Below are 18,305 nucleotides of genomic sequence, written 5' to 3'. Positions count from 1 at the left end.
TTTCTGCCTTTATTTGGAATTGGATACAGATAATTGTATTACAGGGAAGGTGAAGTGGTGTATATTTCAGATCAAATCTCCCATTCCTTTTGATTAAATGTTTATTTTAATGCAATAAAATGGACAGCTCTGTTAGCAAATGCAATTGTATTTAAAAGAAAAGAGTATAATCAATTATCCTCCATATTGTCATACTTCATCTTATTATTGTAAATGTAATATTTCATAACATCTGCATTTTCTCAAGTAATTACTTCATGATGTGTCACGTTCATTTATTTCATTTCATAATAAGATCGGAAAAATGATTGTTGTTGTCCATCTCGGTTAGCTTGGTAATTAAGTTGTCAACCTGCCAAACCATAGGTTACTGTGACTAGCCTTAAACTTGAGCACTGTGTAAACTCTGGTTCTTGACCCTTGGAAAACTGAATGACAGGCTGAAAGTGATGTCCTTATAATAATCAGGTTTCTATCAGCATATCGGTTACCTGGAGCATTCAGAAAAGAAAAAAATAATCAATATCATATGTAAAACACAACACATTCATATTATGATAGCCTTAATGGTCCAATTATTATGTCCCTCATGACTTAGACAATAAAATGGCTCAAGTGCCTAGAAATCCTAATTTGAATATTTTAAACAAAATTAATTTATTTTTACCTTTGTTTTATTTGTAATTTTTTTATGTTTTAAGTTCTTATAATAATTTTATCACTAGGATAATCAAATGAGCCCTCAAATATTTTAATGGTGCTTTTATTGTAATTTTTTTTAATATAAAGAACATTATTTTTCTTTGCATTAAGCCGTCACCCACGTTCCTGGTTTTATGTAGCACATCTTTAATGTGCTCAATCCTTATGCTGAAAATAGTGAACCACTGAGTTGCATGATGTATAACTTAGTGACCAATTTTCTTAATACTATTGTGGTGCTGCACATTTCTTGCTGACCCAATCCTTACCCAAAATATTAGAAGCTTTATTCTCACCCAAGCATGAATCATACACAAGAAAATCTCTAATAATGTTTTACCCAGTTTAGAAGTAATTTTTAGATGTTTGTTGTCATTTTCTATGTAAACAGTTAATTTTAGAAGAAAATGTTGTTTGCCTGTGAAATTTCTTCAATTTATGAATGTAGTATTTTTTCGTGCAAGATTCTCTGAATTTTCATGATGCCAACTGATATATTTATATGTGTCTATTCATCCAAGCCCTAATTTTTTTGGATACATACTTATTAATGAATACCTAATGTCAGCCCATGCAAAGTACAAGAATCATTTCACTATAATGAATTTTGAATACCTAATCAGGCAGTTATCTGTTATAGTATTGAATTGTTTTTGACTTGGAGGGAAACTTATTCAATGCTAATTTGCAAGCATGATACCCCTATTCCTCCTTAATGCTTCGGACATTTCTTCAAGAGAGAAATAAATTTGAAGACCGATCCTTAATGTTCCATTGGTGTTCCAATACCTGATCCACTTGCTTTGGTGAAGAAGTAACTATTTCAGAAAGTACAAAAATCATTGTTGTGTCAGGAAGGAAAATATATAGTATGTAATACAAGCAACAAATTAAAGCAGTTGTTTACCTCTTATGATGACAGCTAACACCTTGTTATGCTGCTAAATTGAGCCTCAAGTATGTCATTGATAGTTTTTCCTAAAACCTAGGTAATCCTTGTTGGCAATAATTAAGTTCAATTTCACATTTTAATGGCAAATGTTATTATTTCAGGGTATCATTTTTTTGCTGAATTATTATTATAGTTACTAGGATTATGGTGAAAAAATCTACATATGTTATCAATCCCCATAGTCTCAAAACTGACTGATCAGCTTGAAAAGAGACCAAGTTAGAAATAGAGAAATTGTTAGCTATAAGACCAAAGAGCTAATGATCTTGGCACTGTATAACCAAATAATTTCAGCATATCACTTCTACTTGCCCATTATCAATGAATTCCTATCCAGATTAGATATCTACTTACTTCCTCTCTCCCTAAATTACCAATGATGAGTAGAGACTACATAAATTCCTACACATTGATTTTTTTTACTACTACTTGTTTCAATAATTCTAGTTTTTCATTTTCTCAATAATAATGTAATGTTTCTGAAATTGAATCTCTTTTAATATCTTAACTATAAATGTTAAATGAAAATTACATTTTTGCTTAAAGACTTTGTCTTAAATATGTGTTAAAGTTATTCACATATTCACAATGAAATCCTAGTTTATACTTTGTTTTGAAATAAAATTTCCCTTGCCAAATTCATTTAAATACTCTGAAGTTAACAATTAACTGCTCATAGGTATACACACCACTCCCTTTCAGGATAGACTCAGTGCCAAAAATGCTTGATACAAAGTGCAATAATGTGCTGACAGAGAACTGACTCTTTTTCACAAAATTTCTCTATGATACTCTCTATCTCTTCACCCTTCCCTTGAATTCTTTCCCCACCTCACTCACACTCATGCAGCACATCATTTCAATCGCATTGAAGGAATTTACATATTCTACCCCTCATTTCCTTTCTTTTTTTAAATATGGACCCAGTTAGGGGCAAAAGACCTCGGTTATTAAAACACCTAACCATTACCATTGTACAGCTCTTTCTCTATGGGTCTCTATTATTGCCCCTACAACATGCCCAATTGTTTTTCCTCCTCTTGCCAGTCTCTTTGTAGGTTCTCTTCAAAGTTAGTTTAGATGCATGGCTATCCATTTTATTTTATTGATTCTTCTGGAACATTGCATTTCATTTTCTGGTAGACTCATCTCCTGCTGCTATCCTATATGTATATCTTACCATCTCAGAAAAGTGAACTAATTTTCCCGGAAGTGGAATAAAAACAATTGAGAAAGGTGGGTAGACTTTAAGATCAGGATAGAGCATCCAAGGAAATAATGGGAATGATAGATAACAAGACAATTATCAGAAATGGGTTTTGAGAGAGATGTTAAACAGGATAAATGAAAGAAGAAAATGGAAGAACACAAATATGGGAATGGAAAAAGTATTCAGTGCTAAATAATAAACTTAGGCGAGAATATCATAGGGCCAAGGAAATGTGATGGAAAGATCAGTGCAACAATATTGAGAAATTTCAGATGTGAGGAAAAGTAGAAGTACTATATAAGAAGGTAAGAAAATTTTCAGGATGTTGCAACCATTGGAAATAAGACAGGGAAGCTATTGATTGAGAGTCAGAATAAATTGAGGGACGGAAGAAAGAATATGCCGGAGAGCTTTATAGTGAAGACATTAGTTGGTCGTTTTAAAAATAGCAAGAGAAAACAACATACAGGTAGATGAGAATATAGAAAAATCACGGAGGTAGATGAAGGTGAACAAAGCAGTAGGAATAAGTAATATTCCTACAGCTTTACTAAAGAGTTTAGAGAAAAATGGAAAGAAGGAATAATTTGAACTTTTATGCAGTATGCAGAGGAAAGGTATGTAACCAGAAGATTTCCTTGGTTCAATTTGGATCTAGATCCCAAAAGGTTTGAAGAAGTTTTATTTGACGAATACATATAGGATGAAAAGTTAAGTTTCATGTGTAGCAAAGGTGAATCATCAAGAAAATGTTGACTTCTACACCAACATGATATGTATGGTCAGTGGACAATAACATGTTATTATTATTGCAAAATAGTGGAAACGGCTACCCAGTCAAAGATTAGTTTGGCTTTAAAAAGAGGAGAGGATTGCATGCTTCCATTGCAGTGATGAAAACATTATTAGAAAAAATATTGAATATAATCAGGATGTCTTTGTGTTCTTAATAGATGTGAAGCATTTCGACCATGTAGTGTGGGAAAAGTTGATGGAGATATCATGAAATATAGGAGTAGGTTGGAGGGGTAGTTGACATATTCAAAACTTATGCATGCATTAGAAATAATTGGTAAGGGCTATTATTCAGTGCTTTGCATGGGCATTGTGAAAGTTGTGGAGTGAAGATTAATCAAAAGGAAATAATAGTATTGAGATCTTTGAGGTGTCGGAAAACTAAGGGGAGCATTTAAAGAGGAAAGAAACTGGAGCATAATGAGCCGAGACAGTCAAAAAGGGGCAGTCGGAGATAGTGCATTGGGAAACGACTTGTGTTAGCAAAAGAGACATTTGTAAGAAGAATTAATGATGGTTACTCTGACTAAAGATGTGGAAAAAAAGATAAGGGAAGACTTTAACATGGGTTTTAATGTTTTGTGGATGAGAGACTTATTCTTTGAGGCAAGAGGTTGAGAGTGGAAGTCTTTGGGATATAGTTATGATGGATAAGGGAGAAAATAAGTTGGACTGAGATAGAAGAAAATGTCAATGTTTTAAATTGGGAGTACAAAGAAAGGAATTTACTGGTATCTAGCTTTCTTGCCCTTGGTGCCTTTACCAATATGATATTTCAAATGGTATGTACCTATAAACTTAATAGGTTCAGGCTTCACTTCGTGTAAGTTTTGTATATACATCAAATAAAAGAGAGAATGTGCTTTTCCACAACATTTATTTGGTAGTAGGAGTAGTTTTAGGGCAGGCAACCAACAGTGGAGAGAAACCCAGCGTTGGCATAAGCCAACTCTTAACAAAGAGTGCCAAGGGGTTTACAGCTTAACATCCCATCCGACGGGCGGCATACTCACTGAAAGTGCCCATGACAAAGCACCTCAAGTAGGATAGGGAAACCACTGAAAAAGAATTTATTTGGTTTAGCACAACACTTTTCGCCGTGGTATGGCATCATCAGGTACAAATTAGACCAAGATTAAGGACGTAACATTCTGATAAAAGTAATATCAATCAATAATTCATCCATAGAGGTCACCTTCAGCTCAAAGATATCCCATTCTCCCTAGGATAATGGGATGTCTTAAGGTGAAGGCGACCTCTATGTCTGGAGCTCTATTCAGCTCCACACTATCACTAATGTGTGTAAAATTACTGACATAAACATTTTTTACTAAGCTTGGTACCTTTACCCAGTTTTCTTGTCATTATGAAGTGTAGTGCTTTATTATGACTGTGAGTTTGAGGCATGAGGAGAGAAAGCTCTGTGGCTATGGTAGAGAATGAAGAATATAATTTATACAGAAAGGAAGACAAATGCCAATTAAATAGGATGGATGAAGAGAGGAAATTACTGGGGAAAATAAAAATGGCAGAGAAAGTTGGTTGAGGAAACATTGAAAGGTAATGGCATGTTAGAGGTTGAGTTGGAAGAGAGAATGTTAGGTTTGTAGGATAGAAGAAGGAAGTGAGTGAGCTTTTTAGAAGGCATGAAAGCAGGGAGAAGTTATGAAGAAAGAAATAATATTGAACAAAGAAAGAGGAAGTTCTTGCAATAGGTAATAAGAAGTAAATTGTCATTAGGGACCATTCAAACACTATCTGTATATTGGTGGACTATCTTGAATTGAATCATCTTACCTTTCTCATTCTAATGATTTTGATCCTGCTGCAAAAATAGCAAAACTGTTTCCCTGGCTATGTTTTCTTCCATGATTTATGCATTTAGTCCTTTAAAAATATAGGCTATTAGATTCACTATGTCATCTTTGCAAGCATAGCTATGTCATCTGAAAATCACCACATAATTATTCTTTCTCCATGGATTATATACTATGATAACAGGGATGAAAACTCTTGCATTTTTCCTCTTGATAAAGATTTATTTTTGAGTAGTTTTAATGTACGACATCATTTTCAAGTGAAGCTCTCACTCATTTATGTATATATGATATATATATATATATATATATATATGTACTCATCTTGTGTATTGTCTATTTCTCCTTTGGTGGGTGAAACAGCCCCCTGACGCCATCTCTTGGCTAAAGAATCGGGGCGCTTGGCGACATATAAGACCCACGGATCTCAGGGTAAATTACATATCCTCGATAGCTCAAGTGGTTAAGAGCATCCGCCCGGCAAGTGGAAAGATCCGGTGTTCGAGTCCCGGTTGAGGAAATATTTTTACTCTTGTGATCCGTTCGATTCCGCCTTCCCCACCTCTATTGTGTTCGTCCTTTATACGTGTTCCTATCCCTTTTCCTTATATATGTTTCTGTATATATGAGTATTTATTCGCCGTTTGGCGGGATTTCGTGTTTGAATGTGTATTTGGCCAATGTGGCTCATCTCTTTCTTCTGGCTATGCGTGCCACGAAACGCACTGTTCTTTTCCTGTATGATGCTGTATGAATTCTAACCACTGACCTTTCCTCTCGTGTATTGTCTATTTCTCCTTTGGTGGGTGAAACAGCCCCCTGACGCCATCTCTTGGCTAAAGAATCGGGGCGCTTGGCGACATATAAGACCCACGGATCTCAGGGTAAATTACATATCCTCGATAGCTCAAGTGGTTAAGAGCATCCGCCCGGAAAGTGGAAAGATCCGGTGTTCGAGTCCCGGTTGAGGAAATATTTTTACTCTTGTGATCCGTTCGATTCCGCCTTCCCCACCTCTATTGTGTTCGTCCTTTATACGTGTTCCTATCCCTTTTCCTTATATATGTTTCTGTATATATGAGTATTTATTCGCCGTTTGGCGGGATTTCGTGTTTGAATGTGTATATATATATATGTGTGTATATATATGTACATATGTATATATATAAATGTGGGTCGCAGTAGTCCAGGGGGTAGAGCATTGGACTGCTGACCGGAGGGGACCAGGTTCGATTCCCGGGCAAGGCTCTCTGGGCACCTGCAGCTCCACCCAAGCAATGTGATTTTTCGTGTACCAGATTTTCCTGGGAAACCATAACTGGCACAGAGAAACGAACTGGCCCCCATACCCTAATTTCACATGCTGTTTGGCTAAGTACTGGGTGAACTCTGCCATTATCTACCAAACTGACCTTCGGGTTGATTACTGCGTTTATGGTTATATATGTATATTTATTTATTTATATAAATAAATACATATATATATATATTTATTTACATAAATAAATACATATATATATATATATATATTTAACATAGGAAGGGGGAAAACAGGATGTCTCCACATGCTGGGAGGTGTGGGGGAGTGGCAAGCGAGAAAAACCAAAGCTGCTGAGGGTGGGAGAAGAAATTGGTAAAAGTCGAGGGTGGAAATTGAAGGCTTGTAGAGGAAGAAACAGGATGGACAAAGGACAGTCTTCTCCTCTTATCTGGGTTTTTTAAGGGGTCCATTGTCCCATCTTCCCATGGTGTGTAGGGAAGGAGGACGGTGTCATCTCGGGTCTGCTGGTGAATCAGTTCCTTTCATTGGGAATCATCTAGGTGCCCTGAGTTGATTCACTTTGCAGTTGTAGCGAGTGGGAAGTTGGCATCCTTCCGTGCCGGTTCGGGACTCTCCGTACTCCTTTGTCTATCCCTCTTTATCTACAAGCCTTCAATCTCTACCCCCAATTTTAACTCGTTTTTTTTCTCACCTCTCAATGTCTCAGTTTTGTGTTCCTGTTACTCATTCCAATTTCCTTTAAGAAACACAAATTGTGTTCCAACTATGCCAAAAACTTTCTTCAGTTTATGAAATTCTGTGTAAGATATTTGGTATAAATATCCAATCATAATGCATATTGAAAGCAAAAATAGCTTCTATTAATCCTCTACTTTTTGAACATTCAGGTTAACCTTCATCCAATGTTGCTTTCATTTCCATTCTTTGATTGTTCGTTTTTATGAATGCATGAATCACCGAGTTGATTGTTCCAAAATGGCATGTCTGCTGCTGCCTATTCCAGTCTGATTATGCGCTTCTGATAGTCCATTGGAATTGTCTCTTGAATAAAGGTCACAAAAAATATTATAGTGCTGTGTCAAGTTTAATTTGGGTTATATTCTTATTAATTCTTATGGTATTTCATTGAACCCTGGTAACTTATACAGCCACACATCCTGCACTGCAGCATCAACATCACCATGCAGGGAGTCTCCTTTCTCATTATCATTCACAGAATCTTCTTCTTCACAGAGTTCTAACATGAATTTTCTCTTTCTATTGAAATTACTTGGAATATGCATTCCAGCTATCTGACTTATTTTTTTCTTCATTGAAAATGTCACAACTCTCATCTTGAATAACAATGTCAATTGATTTGTGTCTATTAAAAAGTAGGAAACTAAGCTCTGTAAATGACTTTAGCTGTTCCTTTTTCAAATTTACATATCCCTTTATAAATTTATTTCCCTTCTCCATATTAACATAATTTATTCTTCTCTGGCCTCTTGGCTGATTTAATTTCTTGATCTTGCCACATTGTTTTCCTCCTCGGTTCCTAATTTTTTATTTCTTTTATCTTTTCACTTTATCTAACATTGCGGTATTTTTATCGGTTTTCCCTTAATCCATAGGTCCCATAATTGGATATACCTCTTCTCTCCTAAATGAAATAAGGCGTGGAGTAAGAGTGGTGCATGCAATCAAAGAAAAGTGCTCAGTGTGATTGATAAATCATTGCTGGATAATAGTAATTAAAAAGGGATAATTGTTTGGCCTTATGAATTTACTATTCTATGGATATAATCATGCGATCCTACCACTCATTGCGATGTCTGATAAACAGATCAACCTCGTTTCGAATTCGCATAATTCGTATTATCTTGTAGTAAGAACCAAATAGCGATCTGAATAAAATCGCTGGTGCACGCTTATCAGAACAAATAGTTATCTGTCTTCGGTGCAATGCGAAGCCATGAAATAGCCCTCGACTCGCAAAATGATGCACGTCCATAAGCATTTGCGTTTGCCCACATTTCGAGCGTACACTGAAGTGACCACATTTCCTTGCAAAATAAACTTCATTGGCCCCAAAGCACATTGCTTCTTTTCGCCAGGTTGAGTCTATGTGAAACAATATCGGTCCTGATAATAACGTAAACCAGTATCTTACAGACTTGATTGCCCGATCAGAACTTTTGTTTACTTCTTTGGTGCTTATTCCGTCGGTCGTCCAACTGAACCCAGGGCTCCTATCCTCAAGGAGAAGGGAAACCAACCAGACCCTTGCTCTTCCTAAGCTTACAATCCGCTTTTGATATTTTTCTTGACTTTTGCACACTCAGTTGTCTAGCTGGCCGAAAGGGAAGTCAAGGTCACTCACGCGTTGTGAACAGGCTCTCTCAGGTATCGAGGCAGATGTTAAGTGCCATTTAGGTGTGGGAGTCGGAGGTCATTATGGTAGTAATTTTCTGCAGAAGAGTAAGCCATGGCGACAATTTACGATGATAGGTGTCAATTCGTCCATTGAAGCCTGTCCTCGTGCCATTATCCGTGCCCGCAAATGAATGTTGAAACGCCTCCCCCATCGCTAGAGCTGCGGGGAAACTTACTTTTCGTATTCCAGATATTAAAATAATCACTGCATGTAATTTGAACAGCCCGTGCTCAAGCAACTCTGAAGACTCAAGTCGCATCGCGACATAAACTGATTCGACAAAAATCCGTAAAAACTCTTGCCACTCCACTAAATCCTATGTGAGATTCCAGCTAACAGGACATTTACCTCTAAGTGTGTGAAACGTCGACCTTGCAGCAATATAATATAACCGATTAGCTTACAATGGTAACGGCGAAAAAGTGAGCTATTTATGACCTCGTTCATTTTGAAGTTAACTGCTAATAATTTGTACTATTTTGGTGTTAACATTTTTTAGTAAGGCGTTTTTCGTGAGAATATAATTCATTTGCAAAGTCATTGAAATTGTATTATAATTTCCTATAGGTACAATTCATGAAAAATATTGACGAAAGGAAAAAACCTATGTTATTATCAAAAGAGAATGAGATAATATTGATTTGGGCATTATAAGATTAATTTATAATATCGGAGAATGATAAAAATGAAGATGCTACACGCGTTTCCCTCACAGCGGGGTTTCCTTTGTGCGATAATGAAATAAAAACGCAACGCATCTCACTAAACAGAAGGATCAGTCTATTCGACCCACTTCAACGTAAATGAGAGAAGCAGAGGAAATGGAAAATGTGAAACCAGATTTTCCACATCAGGGAAAAGGCAATTGAAAAAGGCGCTGGTATAATATCTGCTCTGAAAACAGCGTTTTATGTAAAAAATTGAATTACGAAGATATCAGGTCATTTTGCGCGGTATTTTGTAGGTGAGATAAAACGGATTTGCGATTTTACTGGTTTATTGCAAAAGATATTTTAAAGTTTTTTAGTAAGATAATTTCAAGCCCAGATATTTTGAAGGTCAAATTTTCGGTCCTTTGAATTTAAAATATTGAAGTTTCATTGCATACTTATAAATTGAACCTATAGTTAGTTATGTTTTACTACTTGCTATGTGCACATATAAAGTGGTAAAATACGATAAATAAATTTCTCCACATAGATATCCACCTTCAGTGAAATTCTTGAAGGTCCAATGAAAAATTACATTTAAAAATTCTTTATCAAAATAAATAAGCAGCACCTAGTCCGTAAATTTATGAATTATATATTGCCGACAAATAATTGAGTTTTCTTGTATATTTGTTCCATACTCTCTTAAGATTAAGAAATGATGGATTCTCTTTTGTGTAAGAGTAACAAAGTTTTCAAAACGTATAATAAATCAACAAGTATTTCTTGGAGAATGATATAATAATTTGAAGTGCGGATATACAAAGGTATCCATGCTCTTTTGCTTCTTAGAATCGGCTATTTATTCAACTCCTTTTAAATATCTACATTCATATTTTAGTATTTCGATTTATCCGAATTAGTAATTTCTAATAAATACATTCTACTTTCTTACCTTTATTATCATTTTACTCTCGTTTTTCCAATTTATGCAAAAAGATATTTTATACTAAGTCAGGATGCATTTATTTGTAATTGACATTTGCTTTAAATCATATAAATGTATCTTTTACTGCTTGCTTCGTTTACATTTTTACAAAAAACATTGTCCAGTTGTGGCATAAGTATTCTAATTTTATCTAATTTTTCACACTTCTCTGAGGATCGCATTTTAGCCAAACAATAAAAGTTGTTCCTGGAACAATTACCTTCCGCATTTGGGACACTATAGCTGAAGACTTACGGAGAGTGATTTCAATTAAATTTCTTGAGAGCAAGTTACTTAATTAACTCATATATGTTTTCATAATAGCCAAGGCATTCTTCTCATAATAATTTATATCAAGGGCATTTGTCGATAATTTGCAATTGCATACTCAGCTAATGGAATTTAGCGCTGACAGAGTAAAACAATGTTTTTTTTCAAGACAGTTAACAATCACAGCACGATTTGATTTTCCTTCGCAAATGATAATACATTCACTTCATGTTTTATAAATGTATACACATAAAATTATCTCATTTAAGTACCTATGAATATGCACTTGACTAATCGAAAATTTCATGATACCTAATTACATATCAATCAATTGCAGAAGTACCTATAGTGAATAATTGTCATGCATAAGAAATCAATTAGTGCACCTCACCAAATTTTTCTTCACAAATCTATCCAGAACGATTGGTTTTTCTGTGAATGTTGACTTTTGTCAGAGAAGGTATGTTTTGCATCAGCGACTCCTGGAACTCTCCGTTTAATTTTAGGCAATCTCCCATTTGCGATCGGCGATGGCACATTCTTCCGACCGGCGTCTGTATGCAGTTCCTTGGGAATTTTTTCCCGGTGTCCTTGTTCACTCCCGTTCATCGGTCCTTTCACAACCTTGGGCTCCAGAACGCTGTAGGTTCCTTGTCTAATGAGTTTGTTTCGTAAGGGCGGGGGATCGGCGGGGAGAGAGCGATTGCCTTGAGGACATGAGCTCCCTCCATGAGATTTTTCGTTTTGAATCTTAGGCGGCAGGAAGGGTCTGGGCTTGGTCGTTCGTATTACTGGGAGGACTGGGTAACGGGTGTTTGAAGTCGTCCGCGACACCACCTCCATAGGATTTCGATGAAATAACCGGTTGCCAAAACACACGTCGAACTGCAGATAATCGAGATTTATACGAGGAAAACGAATGCCGCCCATTGGACGCACCCGGAGACGATGCAAGTATCCAAGAGCTTAACAGAGAGAAAATGCAGGTTTATTGCGTTGTGGCCGGAAGCTCCCGCAAACCCTGGTTCACATAAAGTAGGAGTAGGGCGCGCCTCCGGCTAAGAACGGAGACGTCGCCTACGGGTACGGAATGCTGGAAAGTGGGATATCGGGCATGCGATCGATGTTTAACGAAAACCTAATGTGAGAATGGGAATAAATATGGATTTGTTGATTCCATTGTTTACCTAACGGATTCGGGAGCGCTAAGCTCCCTCGTCACGGGCTCATCAGTAAAGTATTGTAAGAGACAACTTAAACGCTTTTCGCTTGCAATAATTAGATCGGGAAAGAATAATTTGTCCCCGTAATAAATATGGAGATTACTTTCACCGCTGTATCACTAAACTAAGGTGACATGCGACTACCGCAAGAACCTACTTAAAAGACGGAATATAACTTCACTAAAAGTATCCAAACGAGCAATAATTGTGTTTTGGTGACAATTGAACTTCCCAGTGGCGTGTTTTGAGACAGTTGATCATCAGTGCACAGGAAATGAGCTCGGTGACATGCAACGTCTCCGCTCCAAATCGATGGTACCCTGGGTTACTTTATGGACATTGAAAAGACACTGTGCCATTCAAGGAAATAACGATACATTACGTTGGACTCGCGAGATTACAAAAGAAATTGATATTTTTCGTAATATAATTACAGTTCTCTTGTCCCTTGTAGGGCAATTTATGAGAACACTCCGTCCCCCTAAAACTTTTTATTTCAACTTTCAATTCCGACTTTTATACACGTATCAGAATCTTCAACGAAAGAAGAATATAGCCCGCGTTCGAGGACTAAATCAAACTAGAAATTCACATTTAGTCGTCATACGAAAATTATTAACTTCTAGGTGAATGCCTTGTCAAAACTTGGGATGGTAAATGTTCAATGATATTAATGCGAGTGCTTTAATGCTTTATTAGTGGCGTAAATATAATAATTTTTAATTTAGTAAGACTTAAAGCTTTATTATTCAGAAAATGGGCAGCATTCAGTAACTGGTTACTGTTATTATTGGCAATTTTATGGATACTTATTAGCGAATGCAAGTTTTGTAAGTTCTCTTAGGGCGTAAATCTCTTTCATCGAGGACACCACCCCACGACAGCACTTCCGTGACAACGTACACAAGGTGTTTGTACTTACGTGAAATGTGTCACGTTTCTCATGCTTTCAGACGTAAAGTTGGTGCTGGTTAATGCAGGGTTTTGATTACATATTTTTCAAACCACGTATTCTAGTCTCGAGTTTCCCTTACCTGAATCACTTCACATTAGTCGTACATTCTAATAATGAACAAATAGATGCACTTATCCACTAGATATCAGGATCAGCGTTACACGTAATCCACGACCGGTTTCGATGCACTGCATCATCTTAAGGTGGAAACTGCAGTCATGTGCCGACTTGCATATCTATTTTAACCAGCGAGAACGGGGAGGGAAATATTTGGTAGGAAGAGAGAGAGGAATTTGGCTTGAACGGAAGAAGGAAAGAAAGGAAGGGTTAGTAGAGAATAGTAAAATACAATATAAAATACAACGAAATAAAGCGGTAAAGACATTTTACATAAAAGAGAATGTTGGGATCTTTCAACCACATATTTCCCTCCCCTTCTTCCCTGGTTAAAATAGGCATAAAAGTTAGCGTGTGACGGAGTTTTTCACCTGAAGACGATGTAGTGCATCAAAACCGGTCGTGGATTAAAATAAATATCTGATTAAAAAGAACTACTATTTGTTCATCATTGCGTTCGAATTCCACCACATCACGCCTGAAACTACGCGATTTGTTCGTAACGCTAGTGTATACTAGTTTAGTAATTTTTTGACGTAAACACAAGGAATTAAGCACTTCTTTATTGCCGCACCGCGGATAAGGGACTCTATTTTATATGTGCTTCACTCACCTTTTCAACGCAGGAAATTGTTGCGTTAAATATTTTTATAAAACGAATAGCATTCGATAGAAATGAAATCCTACTCTTTTATTTTGCTCGCCAATCTTAGTGCTCAAGGGAGCTTTAAAAAACATGCCTAAACAGCAGTACAGAAACGTTGCGGGGACAGGGCGATAAGAAAAACAATCACGACTGTTTCTTTAGCGACAACACCTCTTGGTTTTCGTTCACACCTATGGATATCCAGGTTACAAATCAGCCGATGGATACATTACTTATACGTTGAGCGAATGCAATCTGGGCTACTTTATACCCAGAGGACACTTGGCGTTTCTCTTAATCTGTGTGGGCATGTCCGGAGAACATTCTTAGTCGTCCGAATCACCTGCTCCAAGCCATTTTCGGTCATAAATTGGTCTCCTCGTCGGGACAAGTAGGCCCCCCGAAACCAGCCATGGGTCCCGTGCCACTTGCCTTATAGTTGCACGTTTGGTGACGTCCGGCTCGAGAAGATGTCTGTAGGTCACAATGATACACCATATGAGTAAATCGTGGTTGATGACTTTATTTTCCCAAGTATTGGGAAATAAAATGACAATAAATTCTCTACATCGAGAGTAAACGCCAAGTCCTTCAATTGCCTCTGTATTACTCATGAACCAGAACTCAGGATTCGTCAAACTGTGTGTCTTCCCTTGTACTTCTTTTTTTAATGTATATAGTATAATAAGAGAATTACCATGGATTTATTACATTTCGTTCACACTCTTTACAGCATAGAATAGGCATTATTTGTAGAAATGGTTGACTACTGGGATTTCAAGACATGGGATGATAGGTATGTATCGTGAGGGAATTTTATGCATGCAGTGCCCCTCAACCAATAATTGTTCCTAACTTTTTCACTGCCCCTCCAATAGCTAAATCTCAATCAAATGAATAGGAAAGTTTTTCGCGAATTTCTGGATAATCATCGGTACTCGTCGGTGTATCCATATGAATTTATGAAGGAAGTAATTCCTACTAGCTCAAGCTGTGGACCTGCATCATGAGTGTTGCAACTATATTGTCAATCAATTAAGCATTCTTGATATCATCCTCTGACTGGCATTCCAAATAGGGCGATTGGCGGCTCTCCTCAACCAACAATATTGGAAAACCTTTCTATCGTCGGTTTCGTCAGAATATTTTTTTTACTGGAATTATCTAGACGCAATACGAGCTACAAATTACATGCAGTAATCGGCGGAGCTAGAATCTGCTCAAAAGATTGGAGGAAGGTATTCAAACGCCATTAGCCTACATTGATGTAGGCTAATGGCAACATGGAGAAAATTATTTTTTTTCGAAATAAATGCCACATGTTGTGCTTTGATAGTTTATTTTGGAATGCAAATTGCAATTTAAATTGCAAAAGAAAATTTTACGCTTGATAACCAACGTCAGGTACGTATAAAGCCTTCCCCTTTTTAGGAAGCTGAATATGCTTCCTCTTCAATGCATTTTTATTTTAACTGCAACTGAATATAAGAATATAATAATGTTTTCTAATACTGTTGATGCACATGATTATACCTCTCACTCGGTAAATAACTCGCATATTTCTTATGCACGTACTAACTGCCCTTAACTAGGACACATATGGACGTAACATGGATCTCATTTTGTAAAACAAATAATAATAGAAGCTGAATGTAAAACCTCCATATCCTTCACGGGTAAGCTGCAATGCTTCTTGCTGAAAAGAATGTTCTAGAGCACTAATGAATACCTTTCTGGACGCTAATGTTGTTTATTCACATTTTAAATGTTCTGTAATAATTTGCAATTTTTCTTTTGTGCTATTTAGCCCTTAGACAAATAAATAAAGTAGCTGAAAATTGTATTTATTTAAAATGACAGCCCTCTCAACAAGTCCAATTATTCGGGCCGGGACGTTGTAGCAGTTGTAATAGTTGTTTGGGACTACCCAGTACTTCTTATCTGCTTATATTATCTATCATGGCAGCGATTGCCCTCGTATTACTACCATTAGAAAATACCCTCCCCTTTGTTTCATTTCATGATGGAGAAAGAAGAATTTCCTCGGCTTTTCCCTCATCAGTTAACATCAACATACAACTAAGTGCAGGATAATCAGCTCGTCCCAAACCTTTCTGCATAGTCTTAACTTATGGGTAAGGAAAGCCTCTTCCTCTCCGTGCACATAGCTATAACCCGAGATTGTAATATGAGTGCTTGCCGACGTGGTCGAGGCAGCCGGTGTGATTCTCTCCTTCATAAACTCAAAATCGATTAACCTATAGCAGGGCAGCTTACCACTTTTGAAAAACCATAAAAGGTGAAGTTCAAGGAAGGCAGACAAAGTTAGTGGAAGAGATTTTGAGGGATTATGGGATGAAGGCTGTGATAGGAGGGAGAACGTTTGACAAACAGAGGGAGGTATAGGCATTTTAAATGGCTTTAAGTCTATTAGAAAATATGATAAAGCAAATGGCGTAAGGTAAGCAAGATTGCCGCACTATTGTAATAGATAATAGTTGTTTGGGACTACCCAAGACTTCATATATGCTTAAATTATCTATTATGGTAGAGATGAATAATAAACTCTCATTACTTTCAAGGGTGGCTAATGGCTACGTCTGCCAAATTCTTCAGTCCAAATTGCTTAGATACCCGTATGATACATTTTCTTAGATCCAAAGGCTGATGTGTGTATCATGCCATAAAAATGGTCTATTATAAAAAGTGTAATATTATTATTGTTATTATTAGAATGTTACTCACCTCACTCTCTATATTACTCACCCATCGGTAAACATTTTATCTTACCCAACAAGATCCTTAGCCGCTTGACTAATAGTCGATCCACATCTTGTAGGATACGAGATATCGTGGCTCATTTGCGCTATTAACATTTTTTTGACGTTAGTATCATCAAAGGGCATACTTGCGGCTAACATTATGTAAAGTATGCATCCAAGAGACCACACATCATACATCTTAGGGTTGTAAGACATGCCCTGTAAGAATGAAGGATTTTAATATGAATTTTTCAATAGAGCTTTGGAACTATAAATAACGAGTCTAATTGGAATTAAGGCAACGATTTCTAAATTATATCGTAAGATTTTTTATTGACTTTACATCCTGGAATGCACGTAAAGGATCGAGTTGGTGAGATGGCCGACTGGCCCGCGGCTGGGGCTCCATTCTCATTGCACAGTGGCTTGCTGTAGTGTCTAAACTGCTTTGGTTTCGTTAGGATAAAACAAGTTCCTACACTACATCCCTCTTTCAGTATATACCATGCCTCGGGCCCTCTCACTCATCATTGAGATTGTGTGAAGGACGGCATTAGGATTAATTATATGCTCTCCATTTCTCCTTGCCACCCAAATCAAACCTCTTGCCAAATAAAAGTGTATAGCAATTGGACAAGTAGTGCAGATAAAAAAGGTGAGGCTTACCTGGATAATTTCCGGAGCTGCATATGCAGTACTTCCACAAAACGTATCGCTGAGAATTCGATTACCATGTCCATCTCTGCACATTCTTGCAAAGCCAAAGTCAGTTATTTTGATAGAGTCCTTTGATGCAAGAAGAACGTTTTCGCACTTAAGATCACGATGACTTACGTCCATGCCATGTAAGTATTGCAGCGCTGATACCAGCTGTCTAAAAGCAATGCAAGTTGAAAAATCCACATCTCATCTTAATCATTGAAATACTGACGTCTGCGGCATGACATAAACCCAATTAGCTCAGTATTTTACTTATTTATTTTTACCTGAAGTAGTTTTTCGCTCTGCTCTCTGGAAACGGGCCTTTTGAACGAATATGCTCCAGTAAGTCACCCTTTTCGTATACATCCATAAATATGAAGACTTTCTTTCCTATGAGAAATATTTCATGGATAGTGACAATGTTAGGATGGCTAATCTTTTTCAAAATACCAATTTCTCTGGGCAAAAATTTCTGAACGTAATCGAACGATGCCCGAGTTTTGTCAATTGATTTGCATGCCAGCTTTTTAGGGCATTTTCCATCCGTCAACTTTGTTGCAAAACGAACTTTGCTGTAGGATCCTTGTCCAATAAGCTGGCCGAGTCTGTAGCCATATCTACCCAGTATTTCAGTGCTATTAGCCGAAAAACTTTTCTGAAAGTTTGTCATGTTGTCGAATGAATATGCCCTACTATCGAAAATCGGTGATTTATTTCAAATTTCTAAATGCGCGGGAGATTTTGCAGCTATTTCAAATTTATGCTTATTTTCCCCATGTAATCGTGTTTACCTAAACATAATAAAATATACTATTAGT

The 18,305-nt window shown here is 36.9% G+C and overlaps 1 protein-coding gene and 1 non-coding gene across 2 annotated transcripts; one reads left to right on the top strand and one right to left on the bottom strand.

Annotated features, from left to right (window-relative positions):
• Nucleotides 1–405: 405 nt before the first annotated feature.
• On the bottom strand, nt 406–18,102 carry LOC139692165 (testis-specific serine/threonine-protein kinase 1-like). The gene is made up of 5 exons (XM_071590228.1): nt 18,039–18,102; nt 17,772–17,877; nt 17,452–17,659; nt 16,814–17,004; nt 406–491 (listed from the first exon to the last, which is right to left on the bottom strand). The coding sequence occupies exons 1-5, from the start codon at nt 18,100–18,102 to the stop codon at nt 488–490; spliced, it is 573 nt and encodes a 190-aa protein (XP_071446329.1). The 3' UTR covers nt 406–487.
• On the top strand, nt 6,373–6,448 carry TRNAS-GGA (transfer RNA serine (anticodon GGA)). Its single transcript has one exon. It is a non-coding gene; the product is annotated as a tRNA-Ser (tRNA).
• Nucleotides 18,103–18,305: the final 203 nt, after the last annotated feature.

This window comes from Hetaerina americana, unplaced genomic scaffold (genome assembly GCF_022747635.1).
Source record: "Hetaerina americana unplaced genomic scaffold, ioHetAmer1.1.p SCAF_4, whole genome shotgun sequence".
Taxonomy (NCBI): Eukaryota; Metazoa; Arthropoda; class Insecta; order Odonata; family Calopterygidae; genus Hetaerina; species Hetaerina americana.
Note: the sequence above shows the minus strand (reverse complement) of the source record. Positions and strands in the feature narration are given on the sequence as shown.